Source organism: Colletotrichum paranaense (genome assembly GCF_030867605.1).
Source record: "Colletotrichum paranaense strain IMI 384185 chromosome Unknown Scaffold_1.1, whole genome shotgun sequence".
In the NCBI taxonomy this organism is placed as follows: Eukaryota; Fungi; Ascomycota; class Sordariomycetes; order Glomerellales; family Glomerellaceae; genus Colletotrichum; species Colletotrichum paranaense.
This window is the reverse complement of record NW_026848959.1, coordinates 3,032,145-3,048,470: the sequence shown is the minus strand read 5'-3', so window position 1 is coordinate 3,048,470 and position 16,326 is coordinate 3,032,145. Positions and strand designations below refer to the sequence as shown.

Below are 16,326 nucleotides of genomic sequence, written 5' to 3'. Positions count from 1 at the left end.
TGGCCTTTTTTCTTTTCTTTTTTAATTGACCAAATGATTTCACTGCCGTTCCGGTGTCTCTTTTCTTCTTCTCCATAAACTCCCTCCTGAAGTCTTTTTTCCTATCGCAAGTCCCCCCCCCCCCACCAAGAAAAAAACAAAAAAGCCGTCGTCGCGGCCGGGTATCATCGATCCCGCTCTTCAATCAAACCCTCTCTCCTCCTCCCTCGCTTCCCCTGATCCCCTGCATTCACCGCCCACGCTTCATACCAGCCTGACTCAGCAAGTCCACGTTCCGCGGCAAGTCGAAATCGCCCCTCGCCTCGAACCAGAAGAGCATCTCCGGCTCCGGGCCCGTCGGCTTTGTCGGTTTCTTCTTCTTCTGCGACTGCCCAGACATGACCACGTCCCCATCTCCACCACCGCCGCCGCCCTCCTCATCGCTCTCCTCCTCCTCGTCCTCATCATCGTCATCCTCGTCATCCTCCTCGAGCCCCCTCCTCAGCCCAGTCCTCACATTCTCCACCCCCATCCGCCGCTCGTCCTCGGTGTACACGTCCCCCGCCTCCTCGAGGACGTACTTTTGCACCCGCTCGACGGTCCACGCGCGCACGTCGCGCCACACCGCCTCGAGCTGGGCCTCGCCGCCGCCGTTGCCAGCACCAACAGGTCCGCCAGCAATACCAGGCCCTCCACCAATGCCAACACTGCTGCCGTCCGACAAGGAAGGAGGAGGAGCGGCGTTCGCGCCGCCGCGCAGCTCCCGCGTCGTCTCCCGCCCGCGCTCGACCCACTCCTCGACGCCCGGCTCGAGCTTCTTGCGGAGCAGCTGCAGCAGGATGTTCTCGTGCACGCGGCCCGGGTAGGCGACGTCCGGGAAGACGTGGAGGTGCTGGAAGACGTGGGTGTTTTCTGTCAGGGTCTCGAGGAGGGATTGGAGGTTGCGGAGGAGGATTTGGGATTGTGCTTGGAGGGACGCTCTGTTTTTGTCGTGGCGCAAAATGTTAGCACGTCTAGAAATCTTTTTTTCCTTCTTTCTTGAATCGTGTGTCTTGATGGATGTGGAGCTACGAGGAAGGAGGGGGGGGGGGGGAAAGCTTACGGGGGAGGAAGCGGGTTGCTCTTCAAGACGTCCATCCGCAGACCCTGGATGCTGTTGGAGAGTTGGAACAGACGCTGGCGCGTCTGCTCAATTGCCTTGAATTCATCGGCCGTGATGCCGAGCGCGTTCGGCTTGTCCATTGCCCGTGGTCTTTTTTTTTTTTTTTTCGTGCGTTGTTTCGTCTTCGTGCGGCTCGTCGCAGATCGGAGAAAAGTAGAGGTTCTTTGGGGATCGTAGCGGGTGATGGAAGTCGCACGGCTCACGCGACTCGACGCGCCGGGGATTGTTGAGTGCCTAGCGAGTCGCAGAAGGGGAAAAGGTGTTGGATGAGTTGTGTCGTGAGGAGATGCGACTGCGCAATTGAATCTTCGACGTCGTCGGGAGTAGAGAGCGTGGGTGTGGTTTTGTTGAGAGTTTACCGGAAATTGAGCTCCCTCTATCCAGGTTGTGGAGGGGAGAAAAGGTACGAGTGACGTTCCAATCCACTCGGCCCGGGGGTAATTTAAATGGGTCCAGGAGCTCCGCGTCGAACGGGGGTGTGGGCAGCGATCGCGGCGTCAGCACGTACCTCGCGTACCCCGCTGGCCCGGCGCAAACCCCAGCTGAAAAAGCGATGCAGGGCCGGGAGCAGGGGCCACGCGGGATGGGATTCCTCTCGGTTTTCCCAAGTTAGCAAGGTAGAAGGTAGGTATGTAAGCATACAAGGGAGACCAGACGACCCCTCACCCTCAGACTCGTTCGAGGCTCTTCCCGGTCACGGGGAAACGACCACACTCAATTGGCTTCGGGTTTGCATGCTTGACATAAGATATTCAAATACAGCTAGCGACGTGGCAAAGCACTCACCTTGTTAGAAAAGCCAAGGCGGTCCCATTAAATGAGCACGGCGTAATGGGAGTAGCACGCCAAGTGGAGGCATTCGGGATTTCGTGACGACGAGCGAGCTGCTTAAAATGGTCTATGAGTAATCCTCAGAGGTTGAGTGCCACGTTTCATTGAGACAGGTCCTTCAATGCAACTGATAACTTGCTTATGTGCTAATTCTTGAGCATTCATGTCCTAGGCCCCATTGAAAGCTAATATACAAAGGGCGCCTGGTCTGTCCTGAAGATCATGACCATGCGCCTGATCGCCTTGCGGATATCTGCGAGAAAGAATAGAAAAAATATCGCGTGCTGTAAATCAAATGATATGTCCCAACGCCCCTGTGACATGCATTTTGGTGTCGTTATCATCATAAATATGCAAAAGATTTACTGGCCGTGAGATCCAGCTTGGTCGTGAAGAACCCTGTGACCGGTTGTGGCGCGGTCAACCTCCCGACCGTACTTGTCCACGGGCGGGTATCGAGCGCGACGCTCGAGGTCGTCCAGAGGAATCTGCGAGCGGATGTACCTGACAGATGTTAGTATTGAGTCTGGCGGTTCATTATGCCAGGATCACAACTTACTTCATTCTACCGTCATCGACGGGGTCGTAGTCCCAGCTAGTGAACTGGCCCTGGGTAAGAGCGCCCCATACAAGGCGACGCTTGCGCTGAGACTGCAAGACCTGCTCGGTGATGGCATCAAAGTCCCACTTGGCCTTTGTCTCGGCGTTGTACTCGTCAAGCTTTGCCTTGGCTTCCTCGTCCAGCAGCTTGCTGGTAATAGCCTTGGATGACGCCAGGTTGACCAGCTCGAGCGGATCGTGCTTGAGGTTGAACAACTGGGTGCCGTCTGCAGGGCAGTGGATGTACTTCCAAGGGCCCTCTCGGATCATCATGAGCGGACTGACAGTGCCCTCGCCGGTGTACTCGGCGTAGACCTTGTCGTGGCCAGTCTTGCCCTGAAGATGGGGCAGCAATGAAACACCATCCATGGGTAGACCAGGAGCAGGCTTCGTGCCGACCAAATCGCACAGCGTCGGGAGAATGTCGAGGGTAGAAACGTTTTTGTCCACACGATGGGGCTCAAAGTCCTTGGGGTGGCGGACAAACAGCGGCACTCTGACGGAAGACTCAAAGTAGCTCATCTTATACCACAGTCCACGCTCGCCGAGCATGTCGCCATGGTCGCCGCTGAAGACGATGATGGTATTGTCGTCCAGACCGCACTTCTTGAGAACGGACAAGAGTCTTCCGACACAGTCATCAACGTAGCTGACAGCGCCGTAGTATGCACGGCGAGCCCGCTTAATCTGGTCGTCGGTGAAATCATAGTCCCAAAGATCGCAGACCTTCATGAGACGCTTGCTGTGGGGATCCTGTTCTTCTTTGGGAATGCGAACCTTGGGAAGAGCAATGTCGACGTCCTCATAGAGATCCCAGTACTTGTCCTCAATCGTGTAGGGGTCATGAGGGTGAGTCAAAGACACGGTGAGAGCGAAAGGGCGCTTCTCGGGACCCTCACGGACGTGGTCGTAGAGGAACTGAGTGGAGCGGAACATGACCTCCTCGTCGTAATCCAGCTGGTTGCTCCGCACGCAAGTGCCGGCTTGGAGGATGGAGCTGGAGTTGTGGTACCACTCAAGACGGGTGTCTGGCTCGTCCCAGTTGACGACCCAGCCAAAGTCACCGGGGTAGATGTCGCTAGTCAAGCGAGTCTCATAGCCGTGAAGCTGATCCCCGATGAAATGCATTTTGCCTGCCAGCGCAGTCTGGTAGCCCTTCAGACGCAGGTAGTGTGCGTAGGTGGGAATCTCACTGGAGATCTGGCTGGCGTTGTCGTAAGCACCAATCTTCATGGGCAAAAGACCGGTGATCAAACTCATGCGCGATGGTGCGCACAACGGGGAGGGGCAGTAGGCAGAGTCGAACTGAACAGACTCAGCGGCAAGAGCATCCAGGTTTGGTGTCTTGATCTGTGACTCGGGGTTGTACATCTTGAGCTGGGGTGCGGCCAATTGATCGGCCATGATGAAGAGGATATTGGGTTGCTTCGCGCTCGGTGCGCCATTGCCGTTGCCGTGGGCAGACTTGCCATTGGCGGGTTGCGCCAGAGGCGAAGAGGGAAGTGAGTTGAGATCGGGAGCCATTGTGCTTGTAGCCAATGGTCTCGAGTATGGTTTGTTTATTGAAACTTGAGCAAGTTCGATGGAGAGGGTGGTTGTGGTGTTATCCTTGGTTGCGTGGGAGGAAAATGTTTGTGACTTGTGAGAGGGCTGATAAAGAGCCGATGTGAATATGTGTGCTCGTGCGTCAAGTGCGATGGTGAGCAGTGATTGAAAAGTTTATAAGTGACCAAGGACAAGGGATGGTCAGTGATTAGGAGGAAAGCGCAGTGGATTGAGTCTTCCGGATGATCTAGAAAAGAGAGAAGGAAGTTAATCACAATTCATGTGGGAGGAAGCGTCCTTTAAGAAAGTGAGCCAAGAGAAGAGAGCGAGAGCAGTCCCGTCCGCCTCGACAGTCGACCTGCCTTACCTAGGACCAGCCATGGGCCATGGCCCTAGGAGCCCGATAGGAAGGGACGACGGGACGTGGAGAAGACGGGCGTGGATGGATGGACAGGAGGGCGAGGCAAGGAGAAGCAGCGCCAGACGCCAAACGCCAAACGGGGGCCACGCCAATGCACAGACACTGCATATGCACAAAACGAGGGATCTGCGGAGTACTTGAGATAAGGATACCCCAGACCCCGTCGCATTGCCTGAAGGTGCCCAAGTGGCTTGTGCAGTACGGTGGGGCTTTCCCCGACTCATGCAATGTCACGGGGCTCCAGCTGCTTCTTTCCTCCCACCCATCCTTGGCGACTTGGAATACTTAGTATCCGTACCTACTGTGTAAGGTAGCAAGGCCACATGTGCCAGGAGTAATACGGTGAGGTGGCCGATGAGCGGGAAGGAACGGGGTGAAGGGACAATGACAGATGTGGGTGGCAGAGGACAGCAGGATCGCCCGGACCCCGTTCCCGTCATTTTCAACAAATTCACTCTCCGGGCATCGATCCAATGATGAAGGAAGGAAGGGAGGTAGGTACCTTATTACCGTGCACTCCGTGTAGGTCATCACCCAAAAAAACTGTCAGACAGCAACAGCAGCCATCCAATTCCAACCCACCTTACTAAACTTGTTTAGTCACCGCCTTAACTCTGCTTCCTCCACCTTCTTCTCCTTTCGCCATTCAATGATACGGATAACTCATTATAATTTCTAAACCACACTACCTTAAGCTCGTCGCTACGCTTACACCTGGCACGCCTGCGTAGTCTGTGACTCTATCCAAGGAAGACAGGTCGACCGCAATGCGTCAAAAATATGGCGTTTTCCGATCAGCCGATTGCGAAATAGCCCATGCAAAAGCACCGACCAGCCACTCAAACACTTTGTCAGCATGGCGGCAACATCAACTCGTCGTTACATTCTGTATCTTGTCAATGAATGAGCTCTGCATGCTGGTGTGATCCGTATCCGCGTCACAAGAAGCAATTTCTTCTCCATCCGGCTCCATTCTGCATCACCCTTCAACGCTCCTCCGCGATAAGGCTAGTCGCTTTTTCTCTCACCGTTGGACCCGAGCCACTCCATGCGACAATCGATGGCTGGCGGTGTGAATAACACGTCCCACGACAAATGAAAACACAGCGCCGGAAACCCAAATGGCCAGCTACACCTTCTCGAACATTGAGCATGGGCATGGGTCGGCTAGTCTTACTCTTGTGCTATCTCGGCCTCTCGTGATGACTGGTAGGGGCACCCTAGACTCCTCGAGCACTAACAAGCTTCGTTATGCTTCAAGCGGGAATAACAAATTCTTTTCCATTCGCTGGTCCCCTGCTAATTGGACCCCTGGATCTCGTCGACTATACCCCAATCGCCCTCTTGCAGCTGGGCACTTACCCAAAGACCTGCTCGCAACCTGCATAAGCGTCGCTCAACCCAAGGACAGGCCTTCTTCCGATTAGCTGGACGATTGGACGGTCCTGGTGTGCCCAAGGGAACATTCTTTCGATAACGGTCGCTTCAACGGGGGCATGCCATTCCTGCACGCACGCGACAAACTTACGGAGGACTCCGTTCCTCCTTCAACGACCTCCACTGATAAAGGCACCGAACCGAAGCATGAGAAACAAACACTGAGACGAGATGGGTCCGACGCAAGTTATCACGCACATTCATACAAGACCCAGAGTGTGCGTGCAGCCGGAAGGCAACATCTACAAACACACATGTGATGTGTAATACACCCAATTATTTTAGCCCAGACCCCCGTGTACGAATGCAGGGCACAAACACCAGCACCGTGGTTGCGAACCGAAGCGAACGGGGCACTTCTCCAGTCTCCAGATTCCAGATGGGGAATTTTGGACAGGCACGGGGAGGGACTGTCGGAACCACCAACCGACGACTCGCCTGGCTCTTGAATCCACCTCTCGGCTGTCCTTTTCATCTGGGCCTGGCATCTGCACCCCATGCCAAGGCGGCGCCATCTTGACAGCACTCTTAAGGGGCCACGTATCCGTATTCTCCTGGCAGATCAACCAGATTACAATTCCACTATCGACGAGCTCAGAAGATGTCGTGATGGCGTCCACCTCCGACCTCCCGCCGGCTCCCACCCCGCATTTGCGGGGTTACCCTCATGGCTGGCCGGTCACGCCATCGGAATAAGGTCTCCTACTCCGGGCGTGGCTCATCTTCTTGCCTCGCACCGCTTCTAGAGTCTAGACGTCTCCGTCCCGGAACGATGTGTCTTTCGCATCTACTGGTCACCGGTGCACGCACCAACGCACCAGTGAGTGACTGTAATACTCTATAAATGCTTACCGCCGGTGGTGTGGCCCCGGCTCCCGGTCAAGCCATACCGCAATCACATCATTGCGCTCCAGTATTGCTTCATCAACTAGGCTGCGGATTCCGACTCAATTTATCGTTTCATCCATAACAATCAACATCGGCAACGCAGCATTTCAGCATCAGCATCAGACATCAGGGCCTTTCTTCCGGTTTCCCAGCAAGGGCGAGGACTAAACCCTCCGACGATCCGTTCCTTTCCTCCCATGCGCTTCCGTCTTGCCTTGCATCCCCGCCCACCATGCGTTTGTTCAGGTTGGTCAGCCTCCACGTTGCACCAGGCGAACCAGCTCGTTTTCGGCTGAGTCGTGCGCTTCGCTCACTGGTGATCATCTGAGCCAGCCCATCACACACATTTCTTCTCCGCACCCGTTAATTGCATGACTGGCGCATATCGTCGATTCCCTCCCTCCGGCTCATTGCGTCCAAGGTTGGCATCTCAATGGATAGCGTATTGCCCCTCCACCCCGAACATCCCGTCGACGGTCTCGCGGCCACTCGTGGCATACAAACAATGCCAAGCTGCTCCCGACCCCAAAACAAATCCCCCTCCCTCCTCTCCAGGCTCTAGTCAACGTCGCGCATCTGCACACCGTGCAGCAACATCCAAGAAGACCCTCGAATCACATCTCGTCCTGCTTCCGCTGAGACATTGGCCAGGGGTCCCCCTCCGGAGCACAACGTCACGTTCACCAGCGCACCAACCAACAGCGAACAACAAATCAACCTTCCCTCGTCGAGAAGGCTGACAAGACATGCAACAATCCAGCACATTAATTTACGGCGAAAAGCGCTTTCGTGTGCCCGCGAGCGTCGAGCACACCTAGACCTTGTCCCGCTTTGCCTATCTGCACCCTCGTTGATACACTGTCAATCACACGCGTGCGCAGTGCCAGCAACCCACGCATTTAACTGATAACCGCAATGACACACCAGAAGGCGCCCAACCGGCCCCGTGAATCGGAGGTAGAGGCACACGATCGATGATCGGCCAGAACATCGTCGTCTCCCCGCTCAGCCGCCGTGGACCCCTCATATCTCCCGTATCTCAACGCCAACGCCTCCCCATGTCCTAGACACCACGCAAAAATGGTGCCTCAATCAATCTTTCCTTGCCAACAAACTACACCACCAACCTGATAGATGCATACACCACCATGACACAGGACACGCTTCCCTTGCTTGGAAAGCTCATTATGATTTCCCCCCTTTGGATCCCGTGACTCTATCTGCGCCCCCTTACTGTGTAAAAGAAGTATCAAAACAACTCACATGACCGTACTCATCGCGTTTCGCCGTCGGCTCTTGGCATCCACACGAGAGACCACGGGACCAAAAACTCTTCCCCAACTCCATGACACCCGCGAGGCTACGGATACCTTGACTTTTTTTTAATGTGTTGATTTCTGTTGGGCGTGCATCGGCATCGTCGTCACCACCACCACTTACTCGGAAACATCATAGGCTATGCTGCGCCTTGGTCGTCTACACGCGGCACAATAGCGACCACCATTCCATCGTGAGTTTTAACAATGCGGGGTATATCATTTCAAAGGGAAAAAGTTATCTACACATGAACACCCAACCTAGACGTGTTGGCGGGGAATCTTCCTCATGCATCGCACTCCTATCCCGCTACATCTTCAACTTCCCAAAGCATCCCGCTCTGTCCTCTCCGCCCACCAGCACAACCTCATTGACCTTAATCCGTCTGAACAGTGTGGTTTCTCTTTTTGTTTTTTTGCTCATATATACTCCTACAAGCAATACTGCTTCCTTCAGTGCTTCCCTTCTCACCCCCTGCCCCCCCCCCCCAACCTCCAATCGATTGAATTTTCGTCACCCCGCAATGCGATCTCGAATAGAATAATGTGACGACGAAGAAGAAGACGAATGTAAACACAAGAAACCGCCCACCCTCGCCTTGCTTTGTCAATAAAAAAACCCCTTCAAATATGCGGGTTCCCAAGTTCAAACATTCCCGTCTCATGCAACCCCTATTGAGAGATACAGAGGCATGAGTAAAGCAACAAAAGATTATCCTGCACGCCCCCAATCCCACAAGCGACGGACACGCTTGCGTGCTCAATTCCATCCCATCAATCCATGTCTCATGTACCTTTTTGATCCCATCCTCTTCACATATCTCTTTTGTGGTGAACTCCTCTGCCGTCTGTCTATCTTGTACCGGATTGCTGCAACTCCACCCCGCTTTACTGCGTACGGTAAAACTTCTTGTACAAGAGATGCAGCAACAAGTTGACGTTCAGCTTGAGGCTCCCCTCAAAAAGGTTCATAAACTGGTGGGCCTCGAACTGGGCCTGCAGCAGATCCTCAATGGGTACGAGGGCGCTTGCCCCCGGCATCTGGATGTGGCCGCGGGACCCCTCGAGCGAGAAGACGCCAACCTCGTCGCACGAAATGGTGAGGTTAACCCTCTCCCAGTCGGTGACGCCACTCCACCCGACGAGCACGCCTTTCTCCGCTAGAGCCCGAGCGCTATATTTGTAACTGCCAAACTTGGGGACCCGCCCGCTGCGTTCCAGTTCGCGCTGGTGGTTGTACTGTTTGGTGAACGGAAGCAGGAACCGTTTCTTTCTGTAAAATATGACGAGATTCAGTCAGCGTATGGCGACACACTTGGACCGTGCTTATAATATGGGGCATTATGGGGAAGCAAGACTGAAAGTGGGGGAAGGGGAGGAGAATTGGAGATCACATCCGGGGATCGGACATGTGGATATGTGTGATATGCAGAACACGAAAAGGAATTGTCTAGACTTACCCCTTGTTCTTTTGTAATGTCGCCATTGCGGATTCAATGTAGTCGTCATAGCTCTTGCGCTGTTGCTCGAGGTACTTGGCCTTCTCGTGCAAGTTGGCGAGAGTTGACCGAACACCTTCCAATTCACGCTGGCGCTGTACACGTCTTCGGCTCTTGGTCCGGATGTCGAGGGCGATGGCGTTGAGGATATCTTGGTAGTAGTTGTGCTTGGAGATCCGGCCCATGTGCTCCAACCGCATAATGTTCTCAAGCGCCGTACGCTTGAGGTCGTAGTACGACATCCGGGTCACATCCACCATGTGGGCGTCCGAGTACGCGCCCTTCGTGCCGGCGTCGTTGACTCTGTCGTCGCGCAGTACTGACCGCCACTTGTGTTCGTCTTCGGGGTTGATGGGCTTGACTAGAATGTCGAGGAGATTGGCGCCAGTCTGCACGCGAATAATGTACAGGATGCATCGCTTCGTCTCCATGAAGAGAGCCTTAACCTCCGCATCCGGATCGTCGATGTCGTGCAGCTTCGGCGTAAGGTAGAGCTGAATATCAGAAGAGCCTGCCGAGAGCATCTCATTCTCGTTGTTCTTGGCACTACCCAAGTCTTGCAAGATCTCGCGGAGAACGTCGTCTCGGTTGGGGCATACCATGGGAAGATCGCCTACGATGAGGTTGTGAATCGCAAAGATATCCGTCATCTTGATGTACAGAGTTGGCTTATTCTTGGAGTACAGGTCGTTGAACTCATCAATATCGAAATTGCGCTCCGCGTCTGGTACCGAGATGAGGTCGTGGGTGATGTGAGCCAAACGCTCCATGGACTCGCCCACGAAAGCGTTCAGGGGTTGGAGATAGATGTTCTCGCCGCCGAATGGCCTGCCCGAGGCTACCTGGCCAAGCACCTTGGCGACCTCTCCGAGATTGCGCTTCTGGAGAGGGCTCAACTGCTTCTCAATGACACCAACGTTCTCGGGAGCAATGACAGCGGGCTGCATGTAGAAACGCCAAAGCCAGTTCGTGACAATCTGCAAGATGTGGTGTTGGGGTTCTTTCTTGAACTGTTGGCAGAGGGCCTCGAACATTTGGCGACAGAGGAACCGGACACCGTACGGCATCTTGGGCAAGAGGTCTTCCAGGGCCAACAGGTACTGGTCGCAGATTTCTCGGAGATCACGGAGATGATCGATGAAGAGGTCTCTTGTTTCCGGATCCTTGATGGCCATCTCTCGCGGAACATCCAGAGGACGGCGACTGGGGCGACCGGTCCGTAACTCTTCATTATTGATGGCTGATCTGTAGATCTGCAGAGGGTCACTCTCGAGGTCAAGAGCAGGATCCTCCACAATATTGTCGCGCACGATAGGGCCAAGAAGTTCCCGGAGGTACTTCCGGTCGCGGGGGGATCGGGTGTAGTTTGCGAGAAGCTTTGTCCAGAAGTAGTTGCCTCGAAGGTAATCTTGGAGGTTTCTGCTACTTTCGACCTCTTCCCGCATGGCCCTGGCGAGAAGCTTGAGAAGGTAGTACTCCTCACGACGCTTCTGGGCGTACCCAAACAGTCCCATCATAAGGTGCTCAATACGCTTGCATTCCTTCTCGGGAGTGCCCTGCTCGCGGATGCGCTTAAATAGGCGCGCAAGGTATTGAGGTTGCGTCTGGAGGTTGAAGAATAGTTGTTGATACGACTCCAGCTTCTTCCTTGAACTCTTGTTCAATGCCTTCAAGTCAAAGTGGTTGGCGGAAGAAATTGACGAGTTTGCCAGGAGACCGATGGAATGACCGCCATAGTTGCTCTGGTGCCTGACAACCTCATCTAGAGTAATCTTGTTCTTGACGAGGAGCGCAATCTTGATATCCAGCTGGTCAATGTACTGCTCCAGCATCTCATTCTGACGAACTTGCGTGACCACAGTCTTTCGCAACCTCTCAAACTCAATCTCCTCGTTGAAATCGAAATCACTGTCGTTGAGAAGATGGACAAAGTTCTTGACGGCGTTGACTGGCGGATCCTTGCCATGAGTAAGACTCTTGTATGCATCTCCCTGAATCTTGGCGCGGACCAGGCTTTGAATTTTGACAACCTTCTCCATGTTCTCCTTGAAGAATCGCTTCTTCTCCTCGTACTTGGCTCGGACGACAAAGGCCTTGGCCGCAGCTTGCATTTCGGCGATGGTTCCTTCTTCTTCCTCGAGATCTGAAATGAGGTTGAAGACATCTCCTCGCACCATCATGGCGCGTGCGAGCCCTTGGAGCTTCTCAATGACGGGAGTGTGAGACTCAAGCTCCTCGAGCAGTCCCGCGTGCTGCTGGCGATGCTGGTAGCCCCGTATGCATGCCTGGAGCTTGGTGATCTTGGGCTCGACGCGGGAGAGCGCATCTTGCTCGGCAGCAACGCGGCGGCGCTCCATCATGGCTCGGATGAGTGATTGGAGATTGATGAAGGTTGCCTCGTGGCTGTTCAGGTCATCCAGCAGCTGGGTGACATCCCGGCGGACGGCTCCGGCTCTGAAATGAGCTTGGAGGCTTTCTACCTCGGAGATGTATTTGGCGAGTTCTGCTTTAGTCGTTTCAACTTCTTTGCGGGCTGAGTTGCCTCGCACTGTTGCTTGGACGAGTTCGACTTCGGCAATATGCTGACTGAGTTCTTCTACTGTCGCTGCGACTTCGGTCCGGACTTCCCGTCCCCGAATTGCTGCCTGGAGACTCTCGACCTCGGGAATGTGGTGACTGAGCTCGACCTTGATTGCTGCAATATCGTTTCGAAGCGTCTGGCCTCGGATCGCGGCTTGAAGAGCAGCCCATTTTGGTGCAGAGCCTTGCAGATGCTCTTGCTCTCGCGAAATCTGATCTCTAGTCAGCAGTGCCCTGGCAGCAGCCTGGAGGCTGACGATGCTGTCGGTCTGTCTGTCAAGAAGCTCGAGGTCGTCTGCAATCCGTCCTCTTAACAACATTCCACGAACAGCCGCTTGGAGGTTTTGGACTTCTCCAGATGTCTGCACCGTCTCTTGCTGTTGAGTAACGAACTCCTTTCGGACCAAGAAACCCCGGAATGCTGCCTGAATTTTTCGCACAGGTCCGGCGTGGCGGGCCAACTGAGATTTTTTATCCCGTACCTCATCCCGGACCTTCTTGGCCCTAACAAGACTCTGGAGCTCCAAGATATCGGGCTCCAACATTTTCCAAAAGCGCTCCTTGTTGGCCATCCTGTTTCGAACGAGAAATCCGCGAACCAGGCTTTGCAAGTCCACCGCGAAGCGTCGCATCTGAAGCCGGTAGCCAATGACTTGGCGGGTAAAATCACCTCGGATGAGAGCTTGGAGGTCGATGAGAGATCCTTCAACGTCCCACAGTTGCTGCATGGTGTCTCCCAGGCGCATTCTCACAACGGCTCCGCGGACTTGTGCTTGAAGCTCAACAATAGCCTCTTCACTCTCACCAAGCTCGCGGTCGATCCTCTCCTCCTCGGTCTCTTCAGGCTCAGGGGTCGCAGGCTCGACACCAAAATCGGCTCCCATGTTGCCGAAGCTGGGCATGTTGGCCCCCAGTTTATCAAGACCCTTTTGCATGGCCTCGAGCTCATGGTGCTCAAATTCAAGCTGGCCAACGAGGTTGCCGATACGGAAGTCTACTATTCCTTTTCTGAAAAGCAGCCAACTGAGGGCGTGGATGCAGTGAATGACCTTGGGGATGTTTTTCTTCTCGTAAAGATCGATGAGTTCGAATCGGAAGAGGTCCGGGAGTTCAACCTCGTCCAAGTATCTAAAGAAAATGGCAATGTTGTCGGAGTGCCGGAACTGAAGTTTTTGATGTCGGAAGATGCGGAATCTTCGGTCAGGATTCAAAGCTTCGACAACTTCTGCTAATGTGACGCCGTCTCTGAGAGCCTCCTCCAGTTCGACAATGGGAGGGATCGACTTGTGCATGATGTCCTCGATCCATTCTTTGGCTTCACCGATATGGCAAAGGTATTCGTAGGCCTGAAGGAACTGGCGCTGCTTGTCCATCCAATTCCTCCCTTCCCAGCCATATCCACCGGCGCGCTGGCCAGCTCGATTTGTGTTTGGCTTATCTGCCCTCTGCAATCTCCGTCGACCTCTCAGGCCGATAACTTCTTGTGCTGGGGTTGTGATGGCAAACTCGTCGGCAGACTCGGATTGAGCAAGCTTTGATAAGGTACGTAGCTGGCTCGTGGATGACCGGCCCAGCTTCTCAAGATCTGGTCGTGCTAGAGAAGCAGAGTGCACTGCGGAAGGTGGCTCGTATGCATGAGGTAAAGCTGCGCTGCCTCGGCTGATTGTGTCGGAACGGCCGAGCATCATGGAATTCGGGCGAATCGTCAGAGTTCGAGATATTGGTGTTGGGGAAGTGCTGCCGTCGTACTGGGCGTGTGACAACTTGCCGCTGTCAACGCTCTGGGTGCGTTCATGGCGATAACTTGGTCGAGGCGGCGAGGGGGTCGATGCCGTCGGGGTTGTCTTTGTAGGATTGGTAGGAGATGAAGAGGCGGGCGCTTGAGGGAGCGGGCGTAGAGATTGCCGTGTCATGGAGTAGATGTTGTTGTCTTGTTCCCTCTTGCGGTCAAGGTTCTCTCCTCCGAATGAGACTTGATGCAATCGCGAACCATCACTCTTGCCCCTCTTATGAGAACTTGGTAATGAGTAGCCGCTGGACACTGAAGACAGTTGAGTACTCGCTCGGCTATTCTCAGAGTACAGAGAGTACCCTGAAGATGCGATGGACGAAGCAGTAGAGGACTGACGGTTGATGTTGCCAGGGTAATCCAGGGTATGGGATTGTCTGAGGGGGTGCGGACGGTGCGACATGGTGGGCGAAGATTAGGATACTGAAGGAAGGCTGCAATCGAAAATCTGTGGGCTCTGGAATTCGGATGACAACATTAGGGCGCCTTTGTCGGACGTCGGCAGGCAAGTTATGCGGCGCGCGTTGGATTAAGTTTCGACCTCGCGGTCTCGTCTCTTGGGTTGGGCGCTCTCGAGATTCCGTTTCTATAATGTTTGGCGGAATGATCGGGACCAAGCAGGGGGATGATGGGAAAGGTGAAAATTCGAAGCGACCGGCGATGGTGCGCGGCGAAGCGCGGATGAAGAATGGAGGAGGGGCTCTGGAGAAATGAGAGCGCGCACTGCGCAGACAAAGAAGATGTCGGCAATGAAGGCGACACAGCGTTGGCGACAAGGGCAATGATGATGGGAAGGAATATTTCGGCAGAAGATATTAGATGTGCTGCCCACTTGACGCCAGTCCAGCCTCCAGCATTCAAAGAGGACGGTCGCAATCTCGTCAATCGACAAGGTGTGGGCGGGATGTTGGGTCGTTTGGAGGTCGGGCAATGGAGGGGGAGGATGTGAGAGTGGGAGGGCGTCGGGACCTGATAAGGCAGTTTGTTTGTTTACTGCGGCAGCTGGAGGGCGGCAACCAGCCCCCTTGCAACCAGGGTGCCACAGGGTGAGGTGGGTGGCCCACTTTGGTACTCGCTGCTGCCAGTGGCCACTGAGACCCGTGGGATCTCCGTGAGACGAGTGGGAGAGCGTGAGAGGCCATGGAAATTCGGGTGGCTTGTGGCTCTTGCTGGCCCCTGCGTCGCACCCGCCCGGCCTTTTAAAGTGGAGACCGATGCAGCAATCTTCCGTTGCACGGCCCTCCGCCCCGCCTCCGCTCTCTGTCAATTGGGTTGTCATCTGCTTTTCTCTGGGCCAGGCGCTTCTCAAACTTGTCCCAACTTGCCCCAAAAGGTTTCTGGTCAACAATATAAATGGTCCGGTGAGGCCCAAAGCTGCAAGGTCGATCTGGTCAACATGTTCAGGCACTTTCCTTGGAAAAACCTGTCACTGACTGCGGGCCAAACCGTCGCCGCTCTCATCTGACCTCTTTTGGCAGATGCCATTGACTACGGATTCCCCGTTCAGAACCTTTGACACGTCGTCCGATCTAACCTGATTGAATTTTCTGTCGCCCAGGGAACATTGCTCAACCCTCTGGATGAACCAAGATTGTAGACATCATTGACGACGTCAAGGTTGTGAGATAGACAACAGCGGGGAATACCTTTGCAAGAACGATGTCAACACGATCGAGGGATCGCAGGACAGACACGCCGTGATGGATACCTCCCCTCCAAAACTCGGTCTTTTATCTGTGGCACCTCCCCATTCTCTAGCTCGATGCATGTCACTGTTTGTAAAACGCCTACGTGCAGCAGTCAATGGACCCGCCAATACGAGCGATATAGTCGTTTGGACAGTCCGAGTAATCCTTAGTACGGATACGTAGGCGAGAAATGTTTTTATTTGTGCATTCGTTCATTTGGCTATTAGTATGTGGTCCGCTGTTTGGTCTTGTTTCTTTTCTTTGTTGCTTTTGGTGTTACGGACCTTGGAACAGCCAATCAGAGCCCACCATTGTTCTCATGTTGACGTGAGGTCACTGTTGCGAACCCTCGATCTCAGCTCACAATGGAAGAACGACGTTTCTAGAGTTTAGGTAGCGCACATTGGCTTTGTTTAGTAGCAGGTGATATATGATCCAAGTCATGATGGATGCGCATTCCATTCGATGAATCCTAAGCGTCCCCTAGGCTCGACTGTACAAGAGGCTCAGCATGGAGGTCGCTTTAGATCATTCTGTATGCTAGAAAGCTATACTTAGGTAGATGCCAGAAAGAAAAACATGAGGATCAAT

The 16,326-nt window shown here is 54.1% G+C and overlaps 3 protein-coding genes across 3 annotated transcripts; all 3 read right to left on the bottom strand.

The window, feature by feature from the left end:
• Positions 1–229: 229 nt before the first annotated feature.
• Positions 230–1,221, bottom strand: CPAR01_01081 (RNA polymerase II mediator complex component Med8; the record flags this gene model as incomplete). Its single annotated transcript, XM_060485371.1, has 2 exons — positions 230–959; positions 1,082–1,221. The coding sequence occupies 2 exons, from the start codon at positions 1,219–1,221 to the stop codon at positions 230–232; spliced, it is 870 nt and encodes a 289-aa protein (XP_060356228.1).
• A 1,113-nt stretch (positions 1,222–2,334) lies between these two features.
• CPAR01_01080 (choline-sulfatase) lies at positions 2,335–4,096 on the bottom strand (the record flags this gene model as incomplete). Its single annotated transcript, XM_060485370.1, has 2 exons — positions 2,335–2,476; positions 2,532–4,096. The coding sequence occupies 2 exons, from the start codon at positions 4,094–4,096 to the stop codon at positions 2,335–2,337; spliced, it is 1,707 nt and encodes a 568-aa protein (XP_060356227.1).
• A 4,971-nt stretch (positions 4,097–9,067) lies between these two features.
• Positions 9,068–14,450, bottom strand: CPAR01_01079 (GTPase-activator protein for Ras-like GTPase; the record flags this gene model as incomplete). The annotated part of the gene is made up of 2 exons (XM_060485369.1): positions 9,068–9,452; positions 9,640–14,450. The coding sequence occupies 2 exons, from the start codon at positions 14,448–14,450 to the stop codon at positions 9,068–9,070; spliced, it is 5,196 nt and encodes a 1,731-aa protein (XP_060356226.1).
• Between the last annotated feature and the right edge of the window lie 1,876 nt (positions 14,451–16,326).